The sequence below is a fragment of the Lontra canadensis genome, unplaced genomic scaffold, assembly GCF_010015895.1.
Source record: "Lontra canadensis isolate GAN:19392208 unplaced genomic scaffold, GSC_riverotter_1.0 scaffold34, whole genome shotgun sequence".
Lineage (NCBI taxonomy): Eukaryota > Metazoa > Chordata > Mammalia > Carnivora > Mustelidae > Lontra > Lontra canadensis.
In genome coordinates this window covers 6,219,830-6,245,816 of record NW_022631028.1, presented here as the reverse complement: position 1 = coordinate 6,245,816, position 25,987 = coordinate 6,219,830, and the positions used below count along the sequence as shown (strand labels likewise).

The 25,987-nt window shown below is 35.8% G+C and overlaps 1 protein-coding gene across 2 annotated transcripts; it reads left to right on the top strand.

Annotated features, from left to right (window-relative positions):
* Window positions 1–1,822: 1,822 nt before the first annotated feature.
* On the top strand, window positions 1,823–25,333 carry UBA3 (ubiquitin like modifier activating enzyme 3). 2 transcript variants are annotated; one of them, XM_032867358.1, is made up of 18 exons: window positions 1,823–1,908; window positions 2,096–2,137; window positions 3,925–4,045; window positions 5,382–5,462; window positions 8,997–9,079; window positions 11,793–11,873; window positions 16,588–16,631; window positions 16,963–17,027; window positions 17,332–17,487; window positions 18,312–18,414; window positions 18,574–18,687; window positions 22,479–22,532; window positions 23,235–23,271; window positions 23,358–23,439; window positions 23,758–23,858; window positions 23,983–24,046; window positions 24,166–24,220; window positions 24,542–25,333. In XM_032867358.1, exons 1-18 carry the CDS (start codon window positions 1,889–1,891, stop codon window positions 24,628–24,630), a joined length of 1,392 nt encoding a protein of 463 aa, XP_032723249.1. In that variant the 5' UTR covers window positions 1,823–1,888; the 3' UTR covers window positions 24,631–25,333. The 2 variants fall into 2 exon arrangements, with proteins under 2 accessions (XP_032723249.1, XP_032723250.1); XM_032867359.1 differs by lacking the exon at window positions 2,096–2,137 and having other exon boundaries at window positions 1,831–1,908.
* Window positions 25,334–25,987: the final 654 nt, after the last annotated feature.

Here is a 25,987-nt window from a genome sequence, read left to right as displayed (position 1 = left end):
TAGTCTAATAGTTTATGATATATTCCCTTTGAAATGAAATAAATCAGTTGCATGTCTGTTACTTTCATTGCTGGCAAGGGCAGGTGGCTATTTCTAAATGGTCTGTCTCAGTCAGTGGGAACGCCTTGGTGTCATCTAGCAAAACACCACCACAGCAGTCTAGGTGTTAGTCCCAAGGCACACAGATGAAGGGCTAGATGCCTTTGCACGCCTCTTCATTGTCCATCAGCACCCTGTTCCTGAGCCTTACCTTCCTCTCTATGAATTGGGTAGGTTTGAACTAGATGGTCTCTAAGGCGCCTGTTGGTTTTTATCATGTGGGGGAGGGGGTGTGTGGAGCTTACTGTTGTTAATCAGAAGGTCTCCTTTTGATCAGAAAGTAACATTGCTTGGTCCCCACCCATTGAGCCTGTTTTGAAAAGCAAGGGCTTAATCTCAGTGGTTTCTATGGGCTGAGTAGGCTGGGCAAAATTTAAAAAAAAAAAAAAAAAAAAAAGAGGTTTCTGGCTTGTTACTGAGACATGTGACCCAAGAAAGTGGCTGGTGTCTCCTGCTACAGACTGTGGACTGTGAACTCTGTCTTCTCCCACTTACTGCCTGGCACTGACTTTTAGCTCAATGAGTGCTTTTGAACTGAACCTGATTGAGGGATAATAAAGGACAAAGAGGAGACAACATCATAATTTATTAACAGCAGCTACATTTACTGAGTACCCATTAGGTTTTACAAAACTCCATGTCAGTGGTTCTCAAGCTTTATTTTGCACAGAATCATACAGGGCTTTGCAAAAGGTTGGGGATGGGGCCTGAAAACTTGCATTTATAACAATTTCCCAAGTGGTTGATCAGGGATTGTATTTTGAGAACCACTGTATTTCATTCAATTCTCAGTCTTACAAGGCAAATATTTTACAAATGAAGACCTAACATTGCTCAAACTCTCATAGTTCTATAAGTGGAGAGTTAAGAATTTAAACTGTTCTTCTTGACTCTAAATCTCATTTTTTCCAGCTCCAAGAAAGGCTACACACACACACACACACACACACACACATATATATACATATTCTTTTTAATATGAACTTTTGTATCCAGTCATCGAGACACACACACTTTCATCTATCTATCTATTTCTGTCTGCCAGGAAGAAAATAGTCCAAAATTTTATCATTTATCTTCAGGTGATGAGATTATAGGTGTTCTAAATTATTCCTTAATTTTTGTGCTTTTTTTCTTTGTACTTTTATCTAAATATATGTTTTTCCCCATAAAAAAGGTGTTTTGTTTTGTTTTTTCCCCTATTCGGTTCTATTGCTGCTGAACTTATCTGACAGAATCATGGGACATTAAAAAGTCTACCTTCGATATTCACAAAGCATGAAAATAATAATCTCTCCATCCCATCACTACAAACTGATTTAGATTTTATTCTCAAAGTGCGTACTCTTATGCAAAAATGTTTCCTGAAAAGTTAAAGGTGAAAATTACTCTGATGATTAGCCTCAGAGAGACGCTCTGCAGCATAAGGGTGGCTCTTCCAAGGAGTTTTTCACAGAACATACCATTTTTTATAATTATTAATTACCACGTAAATTGTATAAACATATGGCGTATTGTGCGTATATTTTCACGCAAAATAATGTTATACTCTGGGTAAGATTTATGTAATTAAGTGTAGTTAATCAAGATTATAATTACGTGAAAAAGCTTTAGAGCGCAGGGGAGCCTCGGCGCCGTCAACCCCACCCCTTCCTCAGGTCCCGCCCCTTTGCCCCTTTCTGCTCCTCCCCGTCCCTTTCCAACTCTCCCTGCTGGTCCCGCCCCTACGCTTCGTCCTGCCCCTCCGCCCGCCCGCCGTGGGGGCTCTTGGGAAGAGGCGGAGAACAATATGGCGGATGGCGAGGAGCCGTAAGTACTAGGGCTCTGCAGGCGTGCGGGGTCGGGCTGGGTTGTGAGAGAGCGCGGCGGTGGGCGGTCGCCGCCGCCACCGGAGGTCCCCCGACCCCCCGCCCCGACCCCTCGCCCCCCCCATCCCCTCGCGGCGCCCAATGTGTAGCGTGATGCTGACCCTTCTTTTATTCTCTCTTTCTTTTAGGGAGAAGAAAAGAAGGAGAATAGAGGAGCTGCTGGCTGAGAAGTTAGTGCTGCCGGGAGGCCGGGGCCCTCTCCGGGGACCCCCGCCTCCCCCCACCCCAGGCCTAGGGGACCAGCCGCAGCGGGCCCGGGGGGCTGGGAGGGGAGCACCCGGAGCGCAGGCCGCACGGCCTCATCCCCTGACCCCCATCCCGGAGCCCCAGGGGCCCGGCGGGCGGCTCCTTGTCTCTATCTCCGGCGAGGGCCGGAGCCGGGGTCCACCGCCGCAGGCCCGGCTCCAGCCCTCGGGGGTGGTACTTGACCCAAAGGTCTTGCGGAAGGACCATTGAGCCCCACCCCCTCCTCCACCCCCAAATTGTCATAGCCGTGACCTTGTGATTAAACTCATGAAACGGACACTAGGCCGTTTTTGGCCTTTCGTAAACACGGAGACAATAGTATTAATTGCAAACTTCTTAGGAGAACATTATGTGTAAGGTATTGTAATAAGCACTTCAGTCATTTTTGCAAAAGAATTGGCTCTTAAGGGAGGATGTTGACTCCACAAAGAGCGTATTTTTCCCCCCGTTTATTACACACCCTGTTTGTTTTATCAGATATTTAATTTTGTGCTGGTGAGACAGATTTAAGCAGTGTTTTCTAGCCTGTCCCACGCCACATAATTTTTCGTCTTCCTACAGGGGAGGGGTAGAAGGTACTCTTGCAGTGGGTGTGGTGAGTTAGTGATTTCTGTGCCAGTTCCCAGTAGCGTGCTTTAAGAGTTCTCACGTATCTCCCTCTGAAAGTTTAATTTCAGTTGCAAAAGGATTGGGATGATAATTTCACGAATTCCTTCCCACCTTTCATTTCCTTTCCACTTTTGCTTAAAATGACGGTAAAGGTTTGAATGCTTACTATATGTCAGGTATTGTACTAAGGCCTCTGTGTGGATTATCTCTCTATCCTTGTTCGGACCTTAAGGAGTAGCTACAAATGAGACTTATAGCCGCTAATAATCAGCGCAAAGTCACAATGTTGTTGTGGAACCAGACCCAGTTTGACGTCAAATGCTCTGGTCTTTATTGTTAGGCAACACTTGTCCCTTCTGTAAAAATTGGTTCTTACTAGTACATTTGGAGGTAGAAACTGAGATTACAGGAAGTTTGAAAATTTAAAAATAATCACAATCAAACATAAATCTTGCAGAAAGTAAAAAATACATTTCTGTTAGAAAATACATTTTGTATTTTTGTTAGGGGAGTCCCTCCTTATTCAGTTGTATGTTCTAAAACGTTTGTAGGTGGTAATGCCTATCTGTAGTGTAATTATAACCCCAAACTTTTTTTGTGTTCAGTGGAAACAAAATTGGGATCTCTTTCAGGGAAAAATGTGTGAATGTTTCTCTCATCAAAAAAAGTCAGACTTGGAAAGGACACATAAGTTATATTAGATTTGAAGCATCACTATTCCGAAAGTGGAGGTTTTTTTTTTTTTCTTTCCTTGATCCAAGTGTGTTGTTGGAACAGACTGGGGAAGTTTGTAGTGATCTTTTATAAATTCCAAATGTAGAAAAGCCCATTTCTCACCAGTTGACCAATAATATCCCAAGTTTGATCTTGGGGTGCTTTAAGATCCCAGAAACGTGGACTTATTTCATCAACATATGTAGTTCTTAACGTTAAATAAACTAGGTAATAGCCAAGAAAAAAGTTAAAAAAGCATAACCACATTGATATTTCCCTTTTTATTTGAGCAGGTCTGCTTACTTTTTCATTTGGGGAAACCATAAGAGTTATAGGTGTGGCTTTTTCCTACTGATCTTTGCAGCTGAATTTACTGTGTTCTGTGCAGAATGGCTGTTGATGGTGGGTGTGGGGACACTGGAGACTGGGAAGGTCGCTGGAACCATGTAAAGAAGTTCCTCGAGCGATCTGGACCCTTCACACACCCTGATTTCGAACCGAGCACTGAAGTGAGAAACATTTATTTTTAAATAACTCCTCTAATAGTTTTATATTTCAAAAATAATAAAATGCTTTCTTTTTAGTTTGCTCTTTAATAAAACTAATAATTATACAAGTTACCTTGAAATACTAAATATTTGAATATTTGCAGTTGATTATATTTAAATGACAAATATTTGAGTCATTTTCATGTTTCTCATGTAATATGTTGAAAATTCTCAAGAGTAAAATAACTTCATAATCTCATTTAAGATTCTAAGTTTTACTTCACTGAGAATTAGTTTTAAATGACTTCTGAGACACGTTCCCCTTTTTAACTGTACTATGAGAAATTAAATCTGATAGAAATGTAGATATGCTTGCTTAAATTTTGAAATTCAGTTGAAATGAGCATCCTTACGTAGAATTGAAAATAATTAATCGCATGTTAAAAATTATGTGACTGCTATATAATAGAGGGATAGAATTTTGGACTGGTAGTTTTTGACATAAGGCAAACGTTCAATTACATACAACTTGTATTTTACTGCAAGGTAGAAAATATATTCTTTATAGTTAATTTTTATGTCTTTTGTGTTTATGAAGAGATGTTTTGAAATAGCAGTATTATGCTACTCCTAAAATTAAGGCACAGATTCTTGGGTTTCATTCATTGTATCATCAGTATAACTTTCCTCTCCTTTAATCTTGGACTGAATTTAAAGTATTTTGTGTTTCTTTGGATACTCCACCATATTTTCCTGTGCTTCTGAATTCTATTATGGTTTGCCTTTTTTTTTTTTTTTTGGCCTGATAAAATTTAAGACATTGTTTTAAATTGTATTTCTGCTGATGTATAATTTTCTAAGAGTTTTATCTTTTTTTTTCCCTGTCATCTCCTGTTTTGTAAGTTTCCATCACTGTGTTCAAAAGCAGCAATTATTGTTTTTACCTTTTTACTTTTAGACCTTTAAACACTTGAGCATGCTTGAGCCTCTATTCTAAGGTTTTTACACTTTTTTCTTTTTAGCAAGTCAGTTAAATTTGCTTTTCATCCTCTTTCAAAATTAAAAAAAAAGGTAAGTGTTAGTTAACTAGGAATAGTAGTGGAAATAACCTTCTAATTTCATAAAAGTCAATTTAAAAACATTAAAATTGAAACCCTCTGAAGTCATTAGATTACAGAATTTCTGGTTCCACCTTGTTCATAAATTTAAAATATTTTATTAACTACAAAGTCTGCTCTTTATCCTTACTTGGGTTTTTCATGGAAACATCAGAAAGTGTTTTATGGTTTATTGCCTTATTGATGATACTTATGGTTATTATCAACCAGATTTTAATATGCTTTTTCATTCTTTACAGTCTCTCCAGTTTTTGTTAGATACATGTAAAGTTCTAGTCATTGGAGCTGGTGGCTTAGGATGTGAGCTCCTGAAAAATCTGGTAATATATATATATGTATTTTTTTTCTTCTTGTGGCAATTAAAGCATTTTCTTTTTCTGTTCTCTTACTAGGAAATTTTTTGTTATGATTGTTAACCTTTTTTCCTGTGAGCCTTTGTAGATAAATTTAGTAGGTGAAATTTGAGATAGTAGTTAACATAATGATAGAACTGGAACTTTTTACACTCTAAAGTCCTCAACTGTAAAATCATTGATAGAAAATTCTTTTTTTCTTCTTTGATATTTATCAAACAAATCTTTATGCTTCCTCTTGCATAGCAGTCATTAATTTTGGTGACATTAATAACAAAACTGATAATTCACATTTTAACATGTAATTTCAAAGAATTATTTCTTGTGTTTCTCAAAATAACCCAGTTAGGTGGATAGAATATTGTCTCATTTTATATAGAGGGAGATAAGTTTTTCTGAATAGTGATATCCCTAGAACCTAGTCCAGGTCATTAATTCTGAAATTAACACTGAAAAGTGTGCTTTTCACTGAACCATTAGGTCATTACAGGACTTAAACATAAAATTTGGAATAGCTAAACTTTTTTTTTTGTACAGTTTGTTTTCACTGAATATCATCTTGAGAGGGGGTACTCTTTACAGAAGCTATTTGTTTATACTGGTTTGAAATCCATAATATGTGACTTAATAGTTTCACTGACTTCTTGTAACTACAAATAACTTTTTATAAGGCTTTATTGGTTTATTTAATAAAAATGGGTAGGAGAAGAATTGATTTAAAGGTGTTGTATGTCAGCCTTCTCACTGGTGTGTAGAAAATTGGAAATGCTAGAGGAAGCTCCTTAGAAAATGAATCAGGTCACATAACCACACGAGGGACCTACAGAGCTGGCCTTGTGACTGTAATTTAAATGTCAACAGCTACATTCATTTTGCTAAGAAAACACTAATGTCAGTGTTAGTGAAACTGCAGAAACTTAATACACTTCTTGGTACTTAACTGCTCTGCTCAGTTCTGAAGGGATTTTAGGTCATCATGGTCCATGTCCTTAATGAATTTGAAATTTCATTGGAGAGACAACTCTTATATCAAATAAACAGCATTATGTATGATATACTATGAGATGGGGTGCCAGAATGACAGAACTTTCTCAAACATAAAAACCCTTGCAGTACCAAAGAATTCTAGAAGGGAAAGATTTATGGAAGACAGGTAGTAGTTTTGGCAGGCATTCTATGTTAAAATCCCCTAATGGTTAACTTTTTCTGTTATGAAGCTGTGACTTGCACATGTGATGTTTAGTAATTTTAAATGTGAATTAATTGGAGATTAGATCTGAGGAATAGTTATCAAGGAACTTTAGGAATGGCCTTATTGCATTGTAATGTCTTAAAAGAAGAAAACTAATTCTTTTCAATTACCACTTGTTACTTTGCTTATTTCAGACATAAATATATGAGAGATGCGCATGGTTTTTTAAAATTGATTGTAAGCCCCCCACCAAAGGCTCATTCTGAAAAAAGAATATGACATTACTATTGTTGAGTGAACAAATAGTTATAGAAACCCCCCCCCCCCAATATGCCAGGTACCATTTTGAAAGCTAAAGATGCAGCATGGAAAAGGACTGCCAGGTGTTTGTGTTTTGGGGTCTTATGGAAGGAAAAAGATAAGTAAAATACATAGTATGTCAGATAGTAATAAATGCTATGGGGAAAGGAAGAATAGAAGATAGGTAGCCTGGTGGGAGGGGAAGTGGTTTACAAAAAGATGCTATTTGAGCAGAGAGGTGAGCAAGAATATTCTAAGCAGAGGGACCATCAGGTGCAAAATCTGCGAAGTGGGAGCATGACTTTTATGTTCTAGGAGGAAATGAGGTCATTATCGCTGAAGCAGAAGTGGGCAAGGGGGAGCAGTTTCCCACAGGATATCCAGAAGTGATAGGAGATGGAAGGGCTCAGAGTGAATATGGGCTTTAGAGGCTCCTGTAAAAACTTTGCCTTTTATCTGAGTCAGGAAGTCACTGGAGAGATTTAAGCAGATGAGTTGATTTGATCTGACTTTTAACGGTTCACTGAGCCTGATGTGTGGAGAAAAGACTCAAGGAAAAACAGCAGGAAGCTAAGAGGCTGGTTGGATGGTTGTTACAGTAATCTAGGCAAGAGGTGACAATGACTTGGAGCAAGATGGTAGCACTGGAGGTGGTGAGAGTCTTGAGTGATGGATATGTTTTGACGTTGGAGTCAACAGGATTGACTAGTGGATTAGTTATGGGAAATAAGAGAAAGAGAGGAGCCAAGGATGTCATGACAAGGTTTTTTCCCTGAGCAACTGGAAAGATGGTTAGCATTCATTGAAATGGGAGACACTAGGAAAAGAATAGATTTAGTGGTGTTGGTGAGCAAGGACGATAGAGTTTGGTTTTGGAAACTTAATTTAGAGGTGTCTGTTAGACAATGCTTTATCTTACAAGATGGTCAGAGATCACCAGCACTAACCAGAATTAAGCACAAAGGCACTCCAAATTCTGGCCAGTGAAGTAGGAGGAAAACTCCTGAGTGAGGTGAACTGGAAACCAAGTTTTAATGTTCAGATTTCTCATGAGTGTATTGACCAAGTGAGGAATTTATTTTATAGAGGAGGAATTGATCCACACACTGCCAGATTACTTTAGGTGGGTAAGATTAGAGAGACTGAAAATTGTCATTGGAAATAGTAACATGGAAATCATTGATGACCTTGACAAGAGCAGTTTTCTGCGAAGTGGTGGGAGTGAAAGCTTGTTAAGTTTAAGTGTGAGACAGGAAAATGAGAAAGCATGTATGGACAACTTTGGAGGATCTCTTGCTGTAAGGAGAGGCTGAAAAGTAGGGAAATTATTGACACTTGATTTAATTTGACTACTTAACTGACCAAAACCAGAAAAGCATGATTAATTATTCAGACTTTTTTTTTTTTAATCTTTTGCTTCTGCTGGTAAATTTGAGCACTAGTTGTACTGCACAAGTTTGTTGCTTTTCCCTAGCTTTTTTGATTGCTTGTTCTTGACTTAATACTTTTAGGATATTCCTTTTACATGTGCTTACATACATATGTGTGTTGATAATGTACACCTTCTAATAGTTATTTCTGAATTGTAACATACTTAATGTTACGTCAACTACGATAAAACTTGTAGGAATTGCTTTTTAACTGTATTCTGAAAAAGAATAGCAAACTCAGTTAATTAGTAAGACTAGTAAACTTAAAATATCTGGTGGCAGCAGCAAAGCAACAAACTATACAAGTGTTTATGGGATTATAAAACAACTATAGAAATTTTGAGTTCTCTTTTGATTGTAGACTATTTAAAACTGAGTAGCTACACATTTTTGACTTTTACAAGAACCCTAAATTTTATATACCTTATATACCTTGTAAGATACTTTAACCATTGAATACAATTCTATAGAATTTATTATTGAGCATTTATAAATTTCAAGGACTACCTTAAAAACAAATCTTAAAATTTCAAATGTGCGGAAACCTCTGCTTAATTGGATTTTTTTTTATTCCCACAGGCGTTGTCTGGTTTTAGACAGATTCATGTTATAGACATGGACACTATAGATGTTTCCAATCTAAATAGGCAGTTTTTATTTAGGTAAGTTTTAAGATACTAGTTTAAAATTCTGATAATCACTTGAACTTGAGTACATCGCAGTAATAATTTTTACAAACTATGAGAGGGTAACAGTAATTTTATTTTAAAAATAACTACCACTCTCTTTTTTAGGTAAAATTTTGCAAGAAAATTGTGAGCATTCTGGTGAAGCTAGTTTTAAAAACAAATACATGATTTTGTTGTTGTTTAAAGAGATTTCCAAATGCTTTATGTGATTTGGGGCGAGGCTCTTTTCCTCCCGTTGATTTCAAAAGAAAACAGCTGGAATATTGGGCGCTTGTGAGATACATTGGTGGAGACTGGTGGGCCAAGAATTGTATGGTGACTCCGGGGCAATGAAGTTGTGAGAGTTTGAACTTTCTTACAGAAAAAAAGAGAAAACAGACAGTTAAGGAGAGAAAACCCAGGAGCGGTTGAAATGGAATAAAGGGATAATTACCTTAGACGAACATGAAATACAGAAGGCATCTGGGAATGGATTGTTAGAAATGACTTTTAAAACTGCAAGTAGGCCGTATATGCAGACGTGAGGAGAGGTTCATTAGTGAATTTTAGTATGTAGCATTTAGAGATTTGACGAGCTCAGATATAAGTGTCATTGGTCAAAGAACTATACATATGGAGGGATAAGGACTTTTTATTTTTCTTTCTAGATTATTATGTTATTAGCAGAAAGTGCTCAGATAGTTAGCAGAGAAGGTAAATTTAAATTTTTGGATAGGCATGAAACCTGTCTTTGTGGAAGATATTAAAGAGGTTGAAGGATGGGTCAAAGTCAAGTTAAGGAAGTGTTGTAATTGCTATATGAACTCTACATTTCCTGTTTAGGCTTTATCTTGTTTAATTTTTAACCCTTGAAACTACCCTTCTCTGAAACTTCGTGGATCATGATACATTTTAGTATATGAATGCTGTAATAAAGATAACACTGAATTGGTTGGTTATTGATAATAAGCCATGCCCTTTAGTTTATAGCTAAAAAAATGTTTGAAAATCATAATGATAGTTAACATTTGTTGAGTGCTTGGGTTGTAGTAAACTCTTCGTCTATATTCGTAAACTCTATTAGTTGTAGTAAACTCTTCATCTATAGTACCTGTTTTAATCTCAGAGCAGCCCTCAGGGCAGGTACTTGTTTTCAAGATTAAGGAATTAGGCCAAGGTGTCCTGCAAAGATGATACCTGTGAAAGGCCTTTTGTTCAAAGTGCAGTTTTTAGGTGGAACAGTCTGATCCCCTAATTCTGGAAAGGTAAATTAGCAGTCTCCACAGAAACCATCTAGGAGTTTTTTTTTTTGTTTGGGATCTGCTGTGGAAGCACATATAATCCACAATGTAAAAGAATCTTGAATCTTGAAAGTCTCCTTTATTCCTTTTACCCAAAGAGCTCTGTCCAGACTAGTTAAATGCAGTACTAAAATCAGGTTCCTTGATCTATAACTAGAGCCTAGTTACAGGACAAGTCAGAATAAAACTCTTATCAGAAGTTTTGAATCAGGAGAAGCACACTGGGGCACCTGGGTGGCTCAGTGGTTTAATAAGCCTCTGCCTTCAGCTTAGGTCATGATCTCATGGTCCTGGAATCAAGTCCTGCATCGGGTCTCTCTGCTCGGCAGGGAGACTGATTCCCCCTCTCTCTCTGCCTGCCTCTCTGCCTACTTGTGATCTCTCTCACTCTGTTAAATAAATAAATAAAGTCTTAAAAAAAAAAAAGCATACTGCTTCATCGGAGAGAAGAAAATTGACCTGTTAAATTATTTTTCTTTAAAATTCCAATTTTAAATAAAAAGTAAGTTTTATTAGTAACATTGATTTTTTTTTTAAATCTTCATTTAAAATATTCTGTGCTTGTATCTGAAGGACTGGAAAGAAATAGAATATGGTTACTTTCTTCCAAATGTTCATAGTCTAGTGGGTATGAAAGACCTCTGTATCTAATAAAAAATGTTGTGGAAAAATAGTAATGAAGTACTGTGTTGTATGTATGAGGGAGTGACTGACTTCTGTGAGGAGAATGAGGAAGTACTATGAAAGAAAATACCATTTGTACTAAGAGAGACTTCCCTGTGTCCTTTTCTATAGCAATGGTTCTTATCTAGGAGTAACCTTTTGAGGTCTTCTGTTTTTAGTTTCTTAGGAATGTTGGTGTCATTTGCAATTTTGGATAATGTCTTCAGCATTATTTCTTCCAAACATGCTTATGGCTTCATTTGGGGCATAAAATTTACTGTTTAATCAGCACACATGGGAAGAGGATACATGAAGGCTTTTGTATCCCTAGAATGAATTGTGTTATATTTCAGCCAAGACCTCCATAGTTAACACCTTGAGGTTCTGGGGTTCAGGGCAGATTTGGAAGGCTCTGGGTATGGGATAATTTTTTACATTGGGAAATGCCGCAGTGGGAAGTGGCCAGGAAACATACCATTGTTATGCTTCCTGGGGTTGGGGGGGTACTGTTTATATTTACATTTAAGAAATAATTAGACTTGTCAGTACCTGTAAATACTTCATTTGGAACATCAGTTAGCATTGACATTTGTGACCAATTTCATATAAAAAAATTTAGATAAAAGTGTTTCTTCTAAATATTCTCTAAATAAGCTCACCATGAATATTTTTTCTGTCTGAAATAAATTATATCATCTAGATTTATATCATGAATGATAATTTAAATATAATTTTTCCTATAGGCCCAAAGATGTTGGAAGACCTAAGGCTGAAGTTGCTGCAGAATTTCTGAATGACAGAGTTCCTAACTGCAATGTAGTTCCGTATCCTTTTGACAAAAAAAGTTACTTAACTTTCTAAAGCTTTGTGTTTTCTTTATTATAAAAGAGGTATTTAACAGAAAATACAGATAAACAAAAACAAAAACAAAAAACAAAAAACAACAACAAAAAAACCCATCAGCAGTATGCTTATTACCGAGGTACTTACTGGTGACATTTTGCTTTATATTCTAGTCTTTTCTTTAAGGTTATATAAATATTTCTTGCCCTAATTTTTACATTAAGCATTTATGGCCAGTACAATTGTTTATTTTGCATTATTTGCATTATTGCCCTTCCTTAATTTCAGTTTGGATTACATATCTCTTGTTAGACTATAAGTTCCTTGTCTGGCTATAGTTAATCTTTGTGTGTCCCTCCAGTAGCACACTGAATAGACACTCCTTATATATTAACCAAATGGAACGTGTATCAAAGTATATTTATTTTTCCAAGAAGTATGTTTTGGTTTTTTTTTTTTTTTTTTTTTAAAGATTTTGTTTATTTATTTGATACAGATCACAAGTAGGCAGAGAGGCAGGCTGAGGGAGAGAGGGAGGGAAGCAGGCTCCCTGCTGAGCAGAGGGCCTGATGCGAGGCTCAATCCCAGGGCCCTGAGATCATGACCTGAGCCAAAGGCTGAAGCCTAACTCACTGAGCCATCCAGGTGCCCCCTAAGAAAGATGTTTTTTAAAAAGAAGTGTTCGATCTGGAGAACTTCCAATGTGTTTTATAGAAATTCATGAGGTGAGCTTTGCTGTTTGGGAAATGCTAGAGGATACAAAATAAACATACAAAAATCAATTATATTTCTGTGTACTAGCAGTAAAAATGTGGAGAGAGAAATTTAAAATACGATGAATGCCATTTACAACCGCTCAAAAAAAAGGTGGGGGGATACTTAGGTGTAAATCGAATAAAATGAGTATATGACTTGAATGCTGAATACTGCGAAATGGTGATGAAAGAAATCAAAGAAGGTCTAAATAAATGGAGAGATACTCTGTGTTCAAGAATTGGGCAGTTTGACATAGTAAGGGTGTCATGTCTCCCCAGATTTGTATACAAGTCTAATACATTTTCTGTCAAAATCCCTGCAAAATTTTTTGTTGATACAAAATTATTCTAAAATTTATATGGAAAGGTGAAGGAATACCTGAAACAATTCTGAGGGGCGCCTGGGGGGCTCAGTCAGTTAAGTGTCTGCCTTTGGCTTAGGTCATGATCTCAGGGTCCTGGGATTGAGCCCCTCATCCACCTCCTTGCTCAGCGGAGAGTCTGCTTCTCTTTCTGTCCCGACTCCCACTTGTGTTCTCTTTCTTTCTCTCTTAAATAAATAAAATATTTTTAAAAATTAAAAATAAAACAGTTCAGATAAAGAATAAAGTGGGAGGAAATCACAATATAATTTCAAGACTTACTATAGCTACAATAATCAGGACTGTGTGGCGTTAGCAGAGATAGAGACAAACATCAGTAAAACAGAAGAAATCAGAAATAGCCACAGGCAAATATGGCCAATTGATGTTTGACAAAAGTATAGAAACTTTTGTCAAAAAGTTTGGATAATTTCTTATCAGAAAATTGTGATGGAGCCATTGGATAGCCATAAGCAAAAATATGAATCCGAAATCCCAACTCAAACCTCAAAATTGGAAAAATTAATTCAAAATGCATCATAGGTTTTAGTATAATATGTAAAACTGTAAAATTTTGGATGACAGTATAGGAGGAAATCTTTGTTATGTAGAGCTTGGTGAAGAGTCCTTAGATCACATCAAAAAAGTATGATCCCTAAAAGAAAAAAAAATGATAAATTGAACTATATTAGGATTTAAAACTTTGCTTTGTGAAGGGCCCTGTTAAGAGAATAAGATAATATATAATGATGAGAATGGGATATCATGAAGTAGGTATCTGACAGAAGACTCATTTTGAATAAATAAAGAATTCACAAAATTAAGCAATAAAAAAAATGCAGTTAGGAAATGGACAGAAAATGTGAAAAGATATTTCACTAAAGAAGATAACAAAATAAAGAAGATAACAAAAAGCAGATGAGAAGATGTTCATCATCACTAGCTATAAGAGAAATCCAAATTACGACCACAGTGAAATACACAGTAATGTAAAATCCTGGCAAAGCTATAGAAAAACTGCATCACTCATCCATTCCTAGTGGGAGATGGAAAATGGTATTGTCATCTGGAAAACAGCCCATTTTTTAAAAACCTGAACATATATTTTCCATGTGACTCAGCAGTTTCATTCCTGGGCATTACCCCAGAGAAACAAATACTCAGGTCTGCATTAAACTTGTTCCTGAATGTTCATAGCATCTTTATTTGCATTAGCCAAAAACTGGAAACAATCCAAACATCTGTCATGAGGAGAATTATTAAACTGGGGTATAGCCATACTGTGGAGTATTGCTTAACAATAAAAAGGAATTAACAAAACACGCAGCAAGTTGGGTGGATATCAAAGATGTGCTGAACGAAAAATCCCGGTCTCAGAAGGTCATATGTTATATGTTTCTAGTAATGTAATATTCTTCAAATGACAAAATTAGAGATGGAATAAATTAATGATTGCCAGGGATTAGGCATCAGAGGTTGGAGAGGTGTGACTCTAAAGAGGTAGCAGGAGGAAGAGCTTTGCTGTGATGGAATAGTTGTATAACTTTATGGTGGTGGTTACACAAATCTACCTAAGTGTTTCAATCACAGAACTGTACATACTCATTTTATCAATGTCGTATTTGTGCTTTTGGTATAATAGTCCTGTAAGATGTAACCATTAGGGGAAACTGGATCAAAGACTCTTGGGACATCTTTATACTAGCTTTGCAGCCCTCTGTAGATATATGTTATTTCAAAGTAAATGTTTGAAAAGGCAAATACAGACCTCCAAAGAAAGAAAGAAAGAAAAAAAAGAATATGCAAACTCTAAAAGTTAGATCTGTGAACTTTGGGTATTTTATAGAAATCTAGGATGTGGAATTTCTTGGTGTGGCTCCTGAGTCCTCCTATTACTATTCTTCTGTTTGCTCTGGTTCTCTCTCTCTCTCTTTGTTTCAGCGGTACAGGTCTGTGATTCATCAGTCTTATATAATACCCAGTGCTCATTACAACACACACCCTTCCCAGTGCCCATCACCCAGTTACCCCATCCCTCCACCTGCCTCCCCTCCAGCAACCCTCAGTTTCCTATGATGAAGAGTCACTTATGGTTTATTTCCGTCTCTGGTTTTGTCTTGTTTCATTTTTTCTTCTCTTCCCCATGATCCTTTGTCTTGTTTCTTAAATTCCACCTGTCAGTAAGACCATATGATAATTGTCTTTCTCTGATTGACTTATTTTACTTAGCATAATACTCTCTAGTTCCATCCATGTCATTGCAAATGGCAAGATTTCATATTTTGATGACTGTGTAATATTCCATTGTGTCTGTGTGTGTGTGTGTGTGTGTGTGTGTGTGTGTGTGTGTATATATATATCTTCTTTATCCATTCATCTGTTGATGGACATTTGGGCTCTTTCCATAATTTGGCTATTGTGGACATTGCTGCTATAAACATTGGGGGTACAGGTGCCCCTTCAGATCACTACATTTGTATATTCGGGGTAAATACCCAGTAGTGCAATTGCTACCCAGTCATAGGGTAGCTCTATTTTCAACTTTTTGAGGAACCTCCATACTGTTTCCCAGAGTGGCTGCATCTATTCTCTTTTGACCTCCCTGTTACAGCTGCAGTTTATGCTTCCTGTTTGCCTAGCATTCAAAAGGAAAAGAGGCCTGAATGGGTGAGGGCAAGAATTGAATCTATTTTTTATAGCTTTTTTTGTAGGCCAGAATATAAGATCTAGGACAAGTGTATTTTTATATTGTTCCTCTTTTCTCTTATTTTGGTTTTTAAAAAATATATGGTGGATTTTTTATTGTACTTTTAGAGAAGTATATATATTACTAAAAAAATTGTTCCATTAGAAAAATTAAAATTTTTTATATACATGTGCTGTTATGATATTAAATGCTACGATTGATTAACACCCACAGCCATTTTTGATGGGGTTCTCTTGACGGCTTCCACGCAGGGAAAGACTGCTGGTTGGGTTTGGTAAAGTAAAAAGAGACTTGGAGAACAAAGAATTCATACTTCCCCTTACCCCAAAAATAACAAATCACATTTGTACCTGAAAAAGCTAGTGGAAACATCTTTTTTTAAAATTAGCTTTGCAGCAGTTACTCTAATTTTTAATTGAAAATATTTATTATATAATGTATAAATTTAAGGTGTACAAGATGTTAAATTTGTGTTCTGAGTCTTATAGTCATCTGCCTAAATGGGAATTGTAATATGTTTGTTTCCTTCACTAAGATGCATTGTTGCCTTTGGTTGAGGACACAGTCTGCCTCCCACGATGTATGGTTTTTTATAAAAACTGAAGCAGAGTAGAGAGTGCAAGAGAGACATAAATGTAGTCTGGGGGCTCACTTTTGAGAGACACTACTATAAGTAATTGGAGTATTTACAAAAGAGGTTTTGTCATGAATTAGGGTTGTGTTCATTTTGTCACATTTCCTGAATTCCACTGCTTTGAACATTAATGGCTTATTCTTGTTGTGTACCTTTATAATTTGTTCCTTATGGCATTATTAAATTCACTTCATAAGTTAAAAACTTAGCAGCTTAAGTTCCTTTACTTATGTTCAGACATTTCAACAAGATTCAGGATTTTAATGACACTTTCTATCGACGTAAGTTTTCTACTTGAAATTTACTTTTCACTAAATTCTTACTGTATTTAGTTGCTAGCTATTTGAAGGCTATTTCTTCATTCGTTTTCATCTCTTAGTGTTTGCTTTTTAGTAAAGTTGGCTGAACAGAGAATTCCACTGTTTTATTTCTTAGCTGACATCATTAGCTGCATTTTTATATGCTGTCTTGAGTAAGGATTACTCAAGGATTAGGAACTATGTGTGTTTGTATTACAATAAGAGGTGGGGGGTTTTTTGTTTGTTTTTTTAGAAAGTGAATTATTTGATGCAATGGCATTTTTAAAAGCCAAACTTGCTTTTTCTTCTGTAGAATTTCATATAATTGTATGTGGACTGGACTCTATCATAGCCAGAAGATGGATAAATGGCATGCTGGTAAAGACTTTAATGTTCTATGGTTCTTTGAAATTCTTGCTGCTGCTCTTAATATACCAGAAATTAGGATACCATACCATATTTTTGACAAATCAGAGTTTATTTAATTTTCAACTAAGTAGATGTACATCACGATATAGTGCCAGTCATTAACTTTCAGGTGAGAATATAAACTGCTAGTATCATAATCCCATGATTTGATAATCTAGTACTCAATAGTGCGATTGATTTGTAGAATTTCCAGAGAGCATGTTTCTCTTTTGAATTCTTACTCCCCTCTCTGACCTTTAAATAATTTTCCTAGATATCTCTTCTGAATTATGAAGATGGTGTATTAGACCCAAGCTCCATTGTCCCTTTAATAGATGGGGGGACAGAAGGTTTTAAAGGAAATGCCCGGGTGATTCTGCCTGGAATGACTGCTTGTATTGAATGCACACTAGAACTGTATCCTCCACAGGTAAAGAAGCACCTGCATTTGTTTTATAGTCTCTTGGGGTTGAGTTAGGACTAATTATTAAGTGTAGTCAATATTTAGGATTTTTAATTAGGGGTAATCATATTTTAAAAATCATACGAAGAAGAAAGATAAAATATGAAAAGAAAAGAAATTTGTGAAAAGAAAGGAACGGAATATCATGGTACTGATACTATTCTGTTCTCATGATTTGTATTATTTTTTTTTTTCTTTGGAGAGTAGAGATCAAGGGATCCACTACAAAGTTAAATGTTGGGATAGAGCTATAATTTATCTTGTTTGGTTTTTGCCTGTGATTGTTTCAGGGAGATAAAGATACCAGGGATGAGAATGATCCTTCCAGATATGGAGCTCTTTAAGCTGTATACCCACTTTAGGGAATAGTTAGAATTTTGATTTATAAATAAATAAATTTATAAATAAATTTACTTGGAATTGATTTAACTCTGTGAATTTGCTTTTGCTTTGGTTTATGTTATACCTTCAGATTGAAATGTGTAAACATAATAAAATGCTCATATTTGAGAACTTACTCAGCACTTCTCATGATCTAACAAGCTTAAATTTATATACCTTGTAAATGTAGCACAAATCTACATTCCTGTGTAAATGTAAGGTGACTCAGATGCTGTCTTTTAGTTTTAGAAGCATTATTAGTGGTATAAAATGTTTTGTTTTTGTAAGTGGAAAGCTAATAAGAATTTTAACCTCCTGTCTACTTTTACGAAATAGACCTAAGTAGAAGCTACATTTTAAAATAATTCATTACTTAAAATCCACTAAAAAACACCCAACTGTGATTTTAGGTTAATTTTCCCATGTGCACCATTGCGTCTATGCCCAGGCTACCAGAACACTGTATTGAGTATGTAAGGATACTGCAGTGGCCCAAGGAGCAGCCTTTTGGAGGTAATAAACTGAATTTCATAATCTGGAATTACGTAAGATATATATTTATTTATATTATTCATTTGTATCTTTACATTAAAACATGAACTGATTTAAGTTTACATGTTTCTGTCTTACCCTACTTGCCTTTTTTTTTTTTTTTTTTTTTTCTGGTAACAGAAGGAGTTCCATTAGATGGAGATGATCCTGATCATATTCAGTGGATTTTCCAAAAGTCCCTCGAGAGGGCATCACAATATAATATTAGGGGTGTGACCTATAGACTCACTCAAGGTAAGTTAGTGAATTGTTAGGAATTTTAACCTTGGGATAATCCCATTTTCAGGGGTTGGGATACTCTGAAGGAAATAACAGATAAGTGATTTCAGATAGTACCGGCCATTTGAGGTTCAGTCAAGGTACCATGGAAATGGTAGTTTGCAGGTGTCTTAAATTTGGTTGGAGGAGGGAACAGAGTTTGACAGAATCCAAACTACTTCTTAGCTAGGAGTAATTAAAAAAAAAAAAAAAGATTTTATTTAGTTATTTATTTGAGAGAGAGAGAGAGAACATGCGCTCTCAAGGCGAGGGAGGACCGGAGGGGCAAGGAATCTCAAGCAGACTCTGGTCTGGGCACAGAGCCCAAAGCAGTCTCACAACCCTAAGATCATAACCTGAGCTGAAACCCGGAGTCAGATGCTTAACTGCCTGAGCCACCCAGGCACCCCAGCTAGGAAGAACTTCGTAAAATCACTGAATCTTACTAGAATTGGAAGAGGCACTAAGTCATCTAAGGTGAACCATTCATTTTATCTTTAATTGAAGAGGAAGGTGTCACCTCCTGGGGCAATCTATTTTTACATTTGGGTAAGACTGTTAAGACCGTTATTTTGTATGTTGAGCAGAAGGCTCCCTCTTTAGTTTGGTGTGAGTATTGTCCCAGGGTATATCAAATATAAATCAAATTCCCTTTTAAGTAATAGCCTTTTACATAAACAGAACAGTAATCACATTCCCTCCAAATCACTATCATCAATCTTTCTAGTTCCTTTAACCTTTTACATGTTGGCTGACATTAAGTTTCCATCCTGGTTTTTTTTTTTTTTTTCCTTCTCTTTTTCTTTTCTAACCATATTGCAGTTATCCATACTTATCTAGGCTAGAATGAAGCACGCTAAGATTAAAATAGACTTCTGATAATTGATGCAGTCTTAAAGGAGAGCAGGGTTTTTTGTTGTTTGTCATTTACGTTGATGCTATACTTCTGATTCTTTAGGTCACTGTCCACTAAAATCTGGAAGTTCTTTCTACATGGCAGTAGCTAAGCCCCATTTTCCCATTATAGGTTTGGCAGTTTTTTGGGGTGGTAGTATTGTCTTTTCATACTCAAGTATAGGTCTTTACAAGTTTATTCTTAAACCTGCTGTTTTCTCTCTACATATATCTTGTTATGCCTGCCAGCTTATCTGTTCTTGCCAGCATCTTTTCATTTGTTGTTTTGATAATAATGTTTTATCTCTTTCTCAGATAATTAAAAATTTTAACAAGATTGAACTGCCTGAGAACAGACATTTGAATCAGGCCCTTTTTGTTTTATTTCATTTTTCGATCAGGCCTTCTTGAGTATTTCCTATTTCTTTGTCTTACTCACAAGGATATCTTTCTGTTCTCCTGAAGCCTGGCTGTGCTGTTTTCCACAGTTCCCTGGGTGGCCAAGTTAGTAGTCGCAGAACAGAGTCCAGCACGACTTGTCTCAGTGAACGATCATAATGCTCTGTCTCGTGATCATGGTTTCCTAAGCGAGGTACTCATAATTCATCTTTCTAGAAATTTTGTCTGAAGTTCATCACTGAGTTCACCAGAAAATAAGCTTTGTCTTCTTTTTGAAAATGTGCCGTTTCTCTTCGGTGATTTTGTCCTCATATTTACTGATTTCTGGTGATGTCATTTAAAAATTCTGTTCTTAGACGCTTCTTGTTGCTCCCTGCTTTCCCCTGTTCCCAGCCTGCTTTGTTCTTGAGAATACTAACCTCATTCCCACCTTGGAGCTTGAAAACTCCTGATGCTTAGGCCGGGAATGTTCTTCCTTGGATCCCGTTGAGGCTGGCTGCTTATTGCTCTTGGTATCCAATTAACCAGTTTACTTGATTATTCAACTAAAAATGACTTCCGAGCCATTCACTATCGACATTTTTATAATTCCTCAGAAATAATGGTAGCCTCGTTTTTCTATGCAAAGAATATTTCATGCTTACACCCTCATACATCCTTGCTGTTGGGCCTTTGCCCTTAACTCTTTACAGAAATGTTCTTTCTCTAAGTCATTGCATGGCTGGGTCTTAACGGTTTTAGGTTTCACCTCAAATTACCACTTCCCTGAGGTCTTCCCTGATCATTCACTCCGATGCGCTGCCTCCGTCATTGCCAACTCTACCATATACCTTTTGTTTTGTTTTTTAAAAGATTTTATTTATTTATTTAACGGAGAGAGAGATGACAAGCAGGCAGAGCAGCAGGCAGAGAGGGAGGGGGAAGCAGACTCCCTGCTGAGCAGAGCACCTGATGTCGAGCTCAGTCCCAGGAACTTGAGATCATGACCCGAGCTGAAGGCAGAGGCTTATTCCACTGAGCCATCCAGGCACCCCTATATACTTTGTTCTACTTTCTTTTCATAGAACTCTTCAGTATTTGAAATTTTGTTATTTACTTGCATGTAATCTCCCTCAGCAAAAGGAAAGCTCTGTCAGAGCAAATAGGTTTTTTTCACTGTTACTTTGCATAACACCTAGAACAGCAGTCTGGCATATAGTGCACATGTGGCAACTGTTTGAATGAGGTGATTTCAGTTTGTCCTGATCAGGAACTATAAACTCATTTCAGTATGTAGTCTCATTCATATTTCCATAACTTTCATCAAGGTTTGGTGTGTACTTTTGAGCCTGATGATTGAGAGCCCTGACAAGGAGTACAGAAGCAAAATTGGAAGAGAAATCTAGCTTTTTTAAGGGGTAGGGGATGAGAGGACTCTTAACCATTTGGCTCTTCTTGGGCAGTATGTCTGCTACTCCTCACTGTGACTACCTGTTCTTCCTTCCGTACATCTGCTCTATATGGTTCACTGGAGAGCTTCCAGTTTAACCATCAGGAAGTTAGTTCCTCCCTATTTCCCCTTCCCTGAAATTATATGTTGTCATATAGTTAGAATTAATGTTTTAAAACAGCTTCTCAAACTTTTTCATTGTCTTCCTTTCATGTCTTCTTAGATTATTTGGCTTTTCTGAGGTTCTTGAAACCTGCCTACACCTGAAGCCTTGGGGACATGTCTTTAAGTGTTCCCCCATACCCCAAGATAATAACAGCTACTTTTTTCTGAAGTTTCTGTTTTCTAAAGTGAACAATCCAAATACAGTTAGGGAATATTTATGTTTTGCTTTTAAAAAAAATGCTATAAGGTGGGGCTTTATTCTTTCCTGTTCTGTGAAATACTGATATGGAAAAGGTGAGGTAGAAATAAAAGTACAACTAATATTTCATGTAGTCCATGTTACATAGGGAAATGAGACGAGGGGCAGTTTTTTGTTTGTTGTAAATTTTGGGGAATCAAATGGCTGAAACTATTATATGAGGAAAGTTAATTAAATCTTATTCTTTATACTTTATTCAGAGCTCACTGACTATAGTTCATATGCAATTCCTATCACTTACTAGATCTTTAACTGTGGATATTAATTTGTCTCGGTTTCATTTCCCTTATTTTAAAATCAGAGTAAGGAGACTAACAAGGGTGTTATGAAAATTCTGTCTTATTTAATCTTCTTGGAACATTCTGTTAGCTGTTACTATATTATCTCATCTCTATTTGAAGCTTAGTGAAGAGTTTTCTTTGCTACTGTAACTTAAGATTCTGAAGATAAAATGAGGGGATTTTACAGAAGATCATTCCTTTGTTAAACTTCTCTATTTTCTGACCTGAAATCCTGAAAAATCAAGTTGTGGAAAATGATATTTAATAATCAGATTGTCTAATTTAAGATACCTATTCTTTAAAAGATTTGACCGTATTTTAATCAATATATTCTTTTCAGGAGTAGTAAAACGAATCATTCCCGCAGTAGCTTCTACAAATGCAGTCATAGCAGGTAAGGAAAAATGGCCACTGCTTAACTTTGTTTTCTTTCCTGAATTGGTGATTCACTATCTAAACTGACATTTCAACAGCTACTTGGTTTCAGAAAACAGGTGTTCTAGGAATTTGATACCTTCTTGGGTGGGTGGTTTAATTTTTAAGCTGTCCAAAAAAGAACAAGCTGTTGGATTTGTATATATTTTGTCTTCATTCTGTCATAAAGTACAGTGCAGTAAGAGGACATTTTAGTACCTTCCCTTTCAATCAGTGTGAACAGGTTGCTCATTAATCTGAAGAAGTGGAAGGAAAGCATTTAATGCTACTCTGTTGCTTGGATTATACAAAACAAATACAAAATTTGTTATTTTTTCAGTTTTTGAGAGTATATTCTTTATTTTTAATCAGCTGCTTTATAACTTTATCTGTAACCAACTTCTAAAAAAACATGAAATTTTGGGGTGCCTGGGTGGCTCAGTGGGTTAAGCTTCTGCCTTTGGCTCAGGTCATGATCCCAGGGTCCTGGGATTGTGCCCTTCATCAGGCTCTCTGCTCAGCAGGAAGCCTGCTTCTCCCTCTCTCTCTCTGTCTGCCTCTCTGCCTACTTGTGATCTCTATCTGTCAAATAAATAAATAAAACCTTTAAAAAAAAAAACCCTGAAATTTTAAGTTTCTAATTTGCATTGAGTTGAAGTACCTTTATTTTCTCCCCCTTCAGCTGTGTGTGCCACTGAGGTTTTTAAAATAGCCACAAGGTAATGGATTTCATTTTTTAATATGTATATAAATTGATGTTTTGACTTGACTCAATTATATAAAGATGAACCATTTTTCTTTACAGTGCATATATTCCTCTTAATAATTACTTGGTATTCAATGATGTGGATGGACTATACACATACACATTTGAAGCAGAGAGAAAGGTTAGTAATATTACACTAATGAAAAATTTTTTGATCACTCATACCTAGATTTTTACATATTAATTATTGGTTAGAAATATGGTCCAAATTGCCCACAGCCTAAGTATTTTCTAACTTCTAGAACCCTATTCATTATCTGTCTTTTACACTATAACCTGAAATAAATAGTATGTAGCAAAATAATTTAGGAAATTTTAAAACATAAAGATTTGTTCATAGGAAGTATGTATGATTACTAAAACAATTCGATTCTCATTTCATCCTTATAGACTATTGTTGGTTCATGTGCTACTGTTATTTGTTGTTTTATATATGTAGGAAAACTGCCCAGCTTGTAGCCAGCTTCCTCAAAATATTCAGTTTTCTCCATCTGCTAAACTACAGGAGGTTTTGGATTATTTAACCAATAGTGCTTCTCTGTAAGTGTTGTGGACTTCTGTTCTGTTGTAGAAATACTTCTGTGATTTTAAAACTTTAAAAACTAGAATTATTTTTAAAAAGTGATCTTTTTTTGTTTGTTTCCTCTCTCATTATTCTGTTTAGGCAGATGAAATCTCCAGCCATCACAGCTACATTAGAGGGAAAAAATAGAACACTTTACCTACAGGTAATCAGTGTCTGCTTGTTTTTGTTTTTTTTTTTTAGGGTATTTTTCCCCCTACAAAATTATATCACAAGTTTAATTTCATTTAATGTGCTTTACTTTAAAATAATTTTGTTTTCTAGTCAGTAACCTCTATTGAAGAACGAACAAGGCCAAATCTCTCCAAAACGTTGAAAGGTACTTTAAATGAATATATTTACTAGTCAGTTTCTTCTGTTTTTTCTTTTGGTAAAAGTAATAAATGCTTATTATAGGTTTGTTTTAATGCCTTTAAAATGGTGATACCATTGTAATTATATTTTTAGAAGCAATGATAGAATTCTTTTAGAATATTAAAAAATCTCTAAAAATCAAATACAGTATTACCTTGATTAAAGAGAACTAGATTTTGATGTTTATCTAGACATAAAACTGTAGTTTGTATGTGTGTGTTGTGCTTTTTGTTGACTTTTTTTTTTTTTTTTTTTGCTTGGGTTAATTATACTTTTTCTATTTTAGAATTGGGACTCGTTGATGGGCAAGAACTGGCAGTTGCTGATGTCACCACACCACAGACTGTACTATTCAAACTTCATTTTACTTCTTAAGGAAAATAAACTTGTGCATAATAGAAAACTCATGGAAATATATTATGTGGATGCTAAGACATTTAATGTCATTTTTAGCATTAGTGTTGCTGGAATTTGACTTTTATATAATGAACCACTCTTTTTTAAATTTATAACTTCCCCTTGAAGACAGAATTTTGGGGTTGGTACTTGTAAGCATTTTCATTAATAATATGGGAAATGATGCTTGGAGAGAGAGAATGAGCAAATGTATCGCTTCTTTCAGAAGAAGAGGCACGCGCCCTCTTGTGTCTGACTTTCGTTACTGTGGTCTAAGAACGCATTCCTCAGTTTTCATTTGAGCACCTACATAAGGAAAAGATGTCCCTCTAAAGAAAAAAAGAAAATTAAGTTTTAAATGACCTTGACTATTACACCCTGACATCTAGAACATGTTGAACATAGCCTATTTCTTGCTTGATTTAATACTCATTTAATTGTGGTTGTCCAAATGAATATTAATTATTGCAAAGGTTACCTTGTCTATAATAATTTGTAAATGGTATTATAGCTGAATACCTGTGCATGGATATGGGAACTATTTTCATGTTTACTTGTAGTGCCATAGAGGCCAGTATGCACAATATTAAAGCCAAGACATGGATGTTTAAAAGAATTTAATGTTCAGGCAGTTATCACTGATGCTTTCACACTATTTATTAATAAAATCATATATTGTCTACTTTTCTCACTGAAGTTTTTTAAAGTACATTAAGGATAATAATAAGTAGTTCCATAGTAATGTAGGGAATAATTTTCAAATGTGTAGCAGGGTTACTAATACAGAATTTTTATGGTACCTGAATTAATACTTTTACCACAATAAATATCTCCTGATTTAATTTGCTCAAATGTAATAATGAAATGGAATCTTTTTATATTAAGGTCTCTTAAAATGCCCTTTTCCCCCTAAAAAACTAAAATTAAGCCTTAAAACAAAATTGAGTGTAAGTTTTGAAAAATGAGTTTGAGTATCTCAGTGTGGGAACATGCATTTGTATTTCAATTTTTGACTAGATGACAATTTTGTACTCAAAAGACTTGTAATTACATGTTGCTGGGTTAAATTTTTACTCATTATTCTTTCTACCTCCAAACTGACAAATAATTTGTTTCATCATAAAGTCATAGGAGATCCGTAGATATGCTTTATTTAAAAAGTTACAGAATCAGTTTAAATTTTTTTTTTCAGTTTAAGTTTTTTAACATGAAGCAACTAACATTTATACAGATGCTCTAATAATTCTCAAAGTAGCCTTGTAAGAGGGTGGTAATATCTCCATCTGAGAGCTCAAAGGTTTTAGAAAGTTTAATCAGTGGGGCCTGGGTGGTTCAG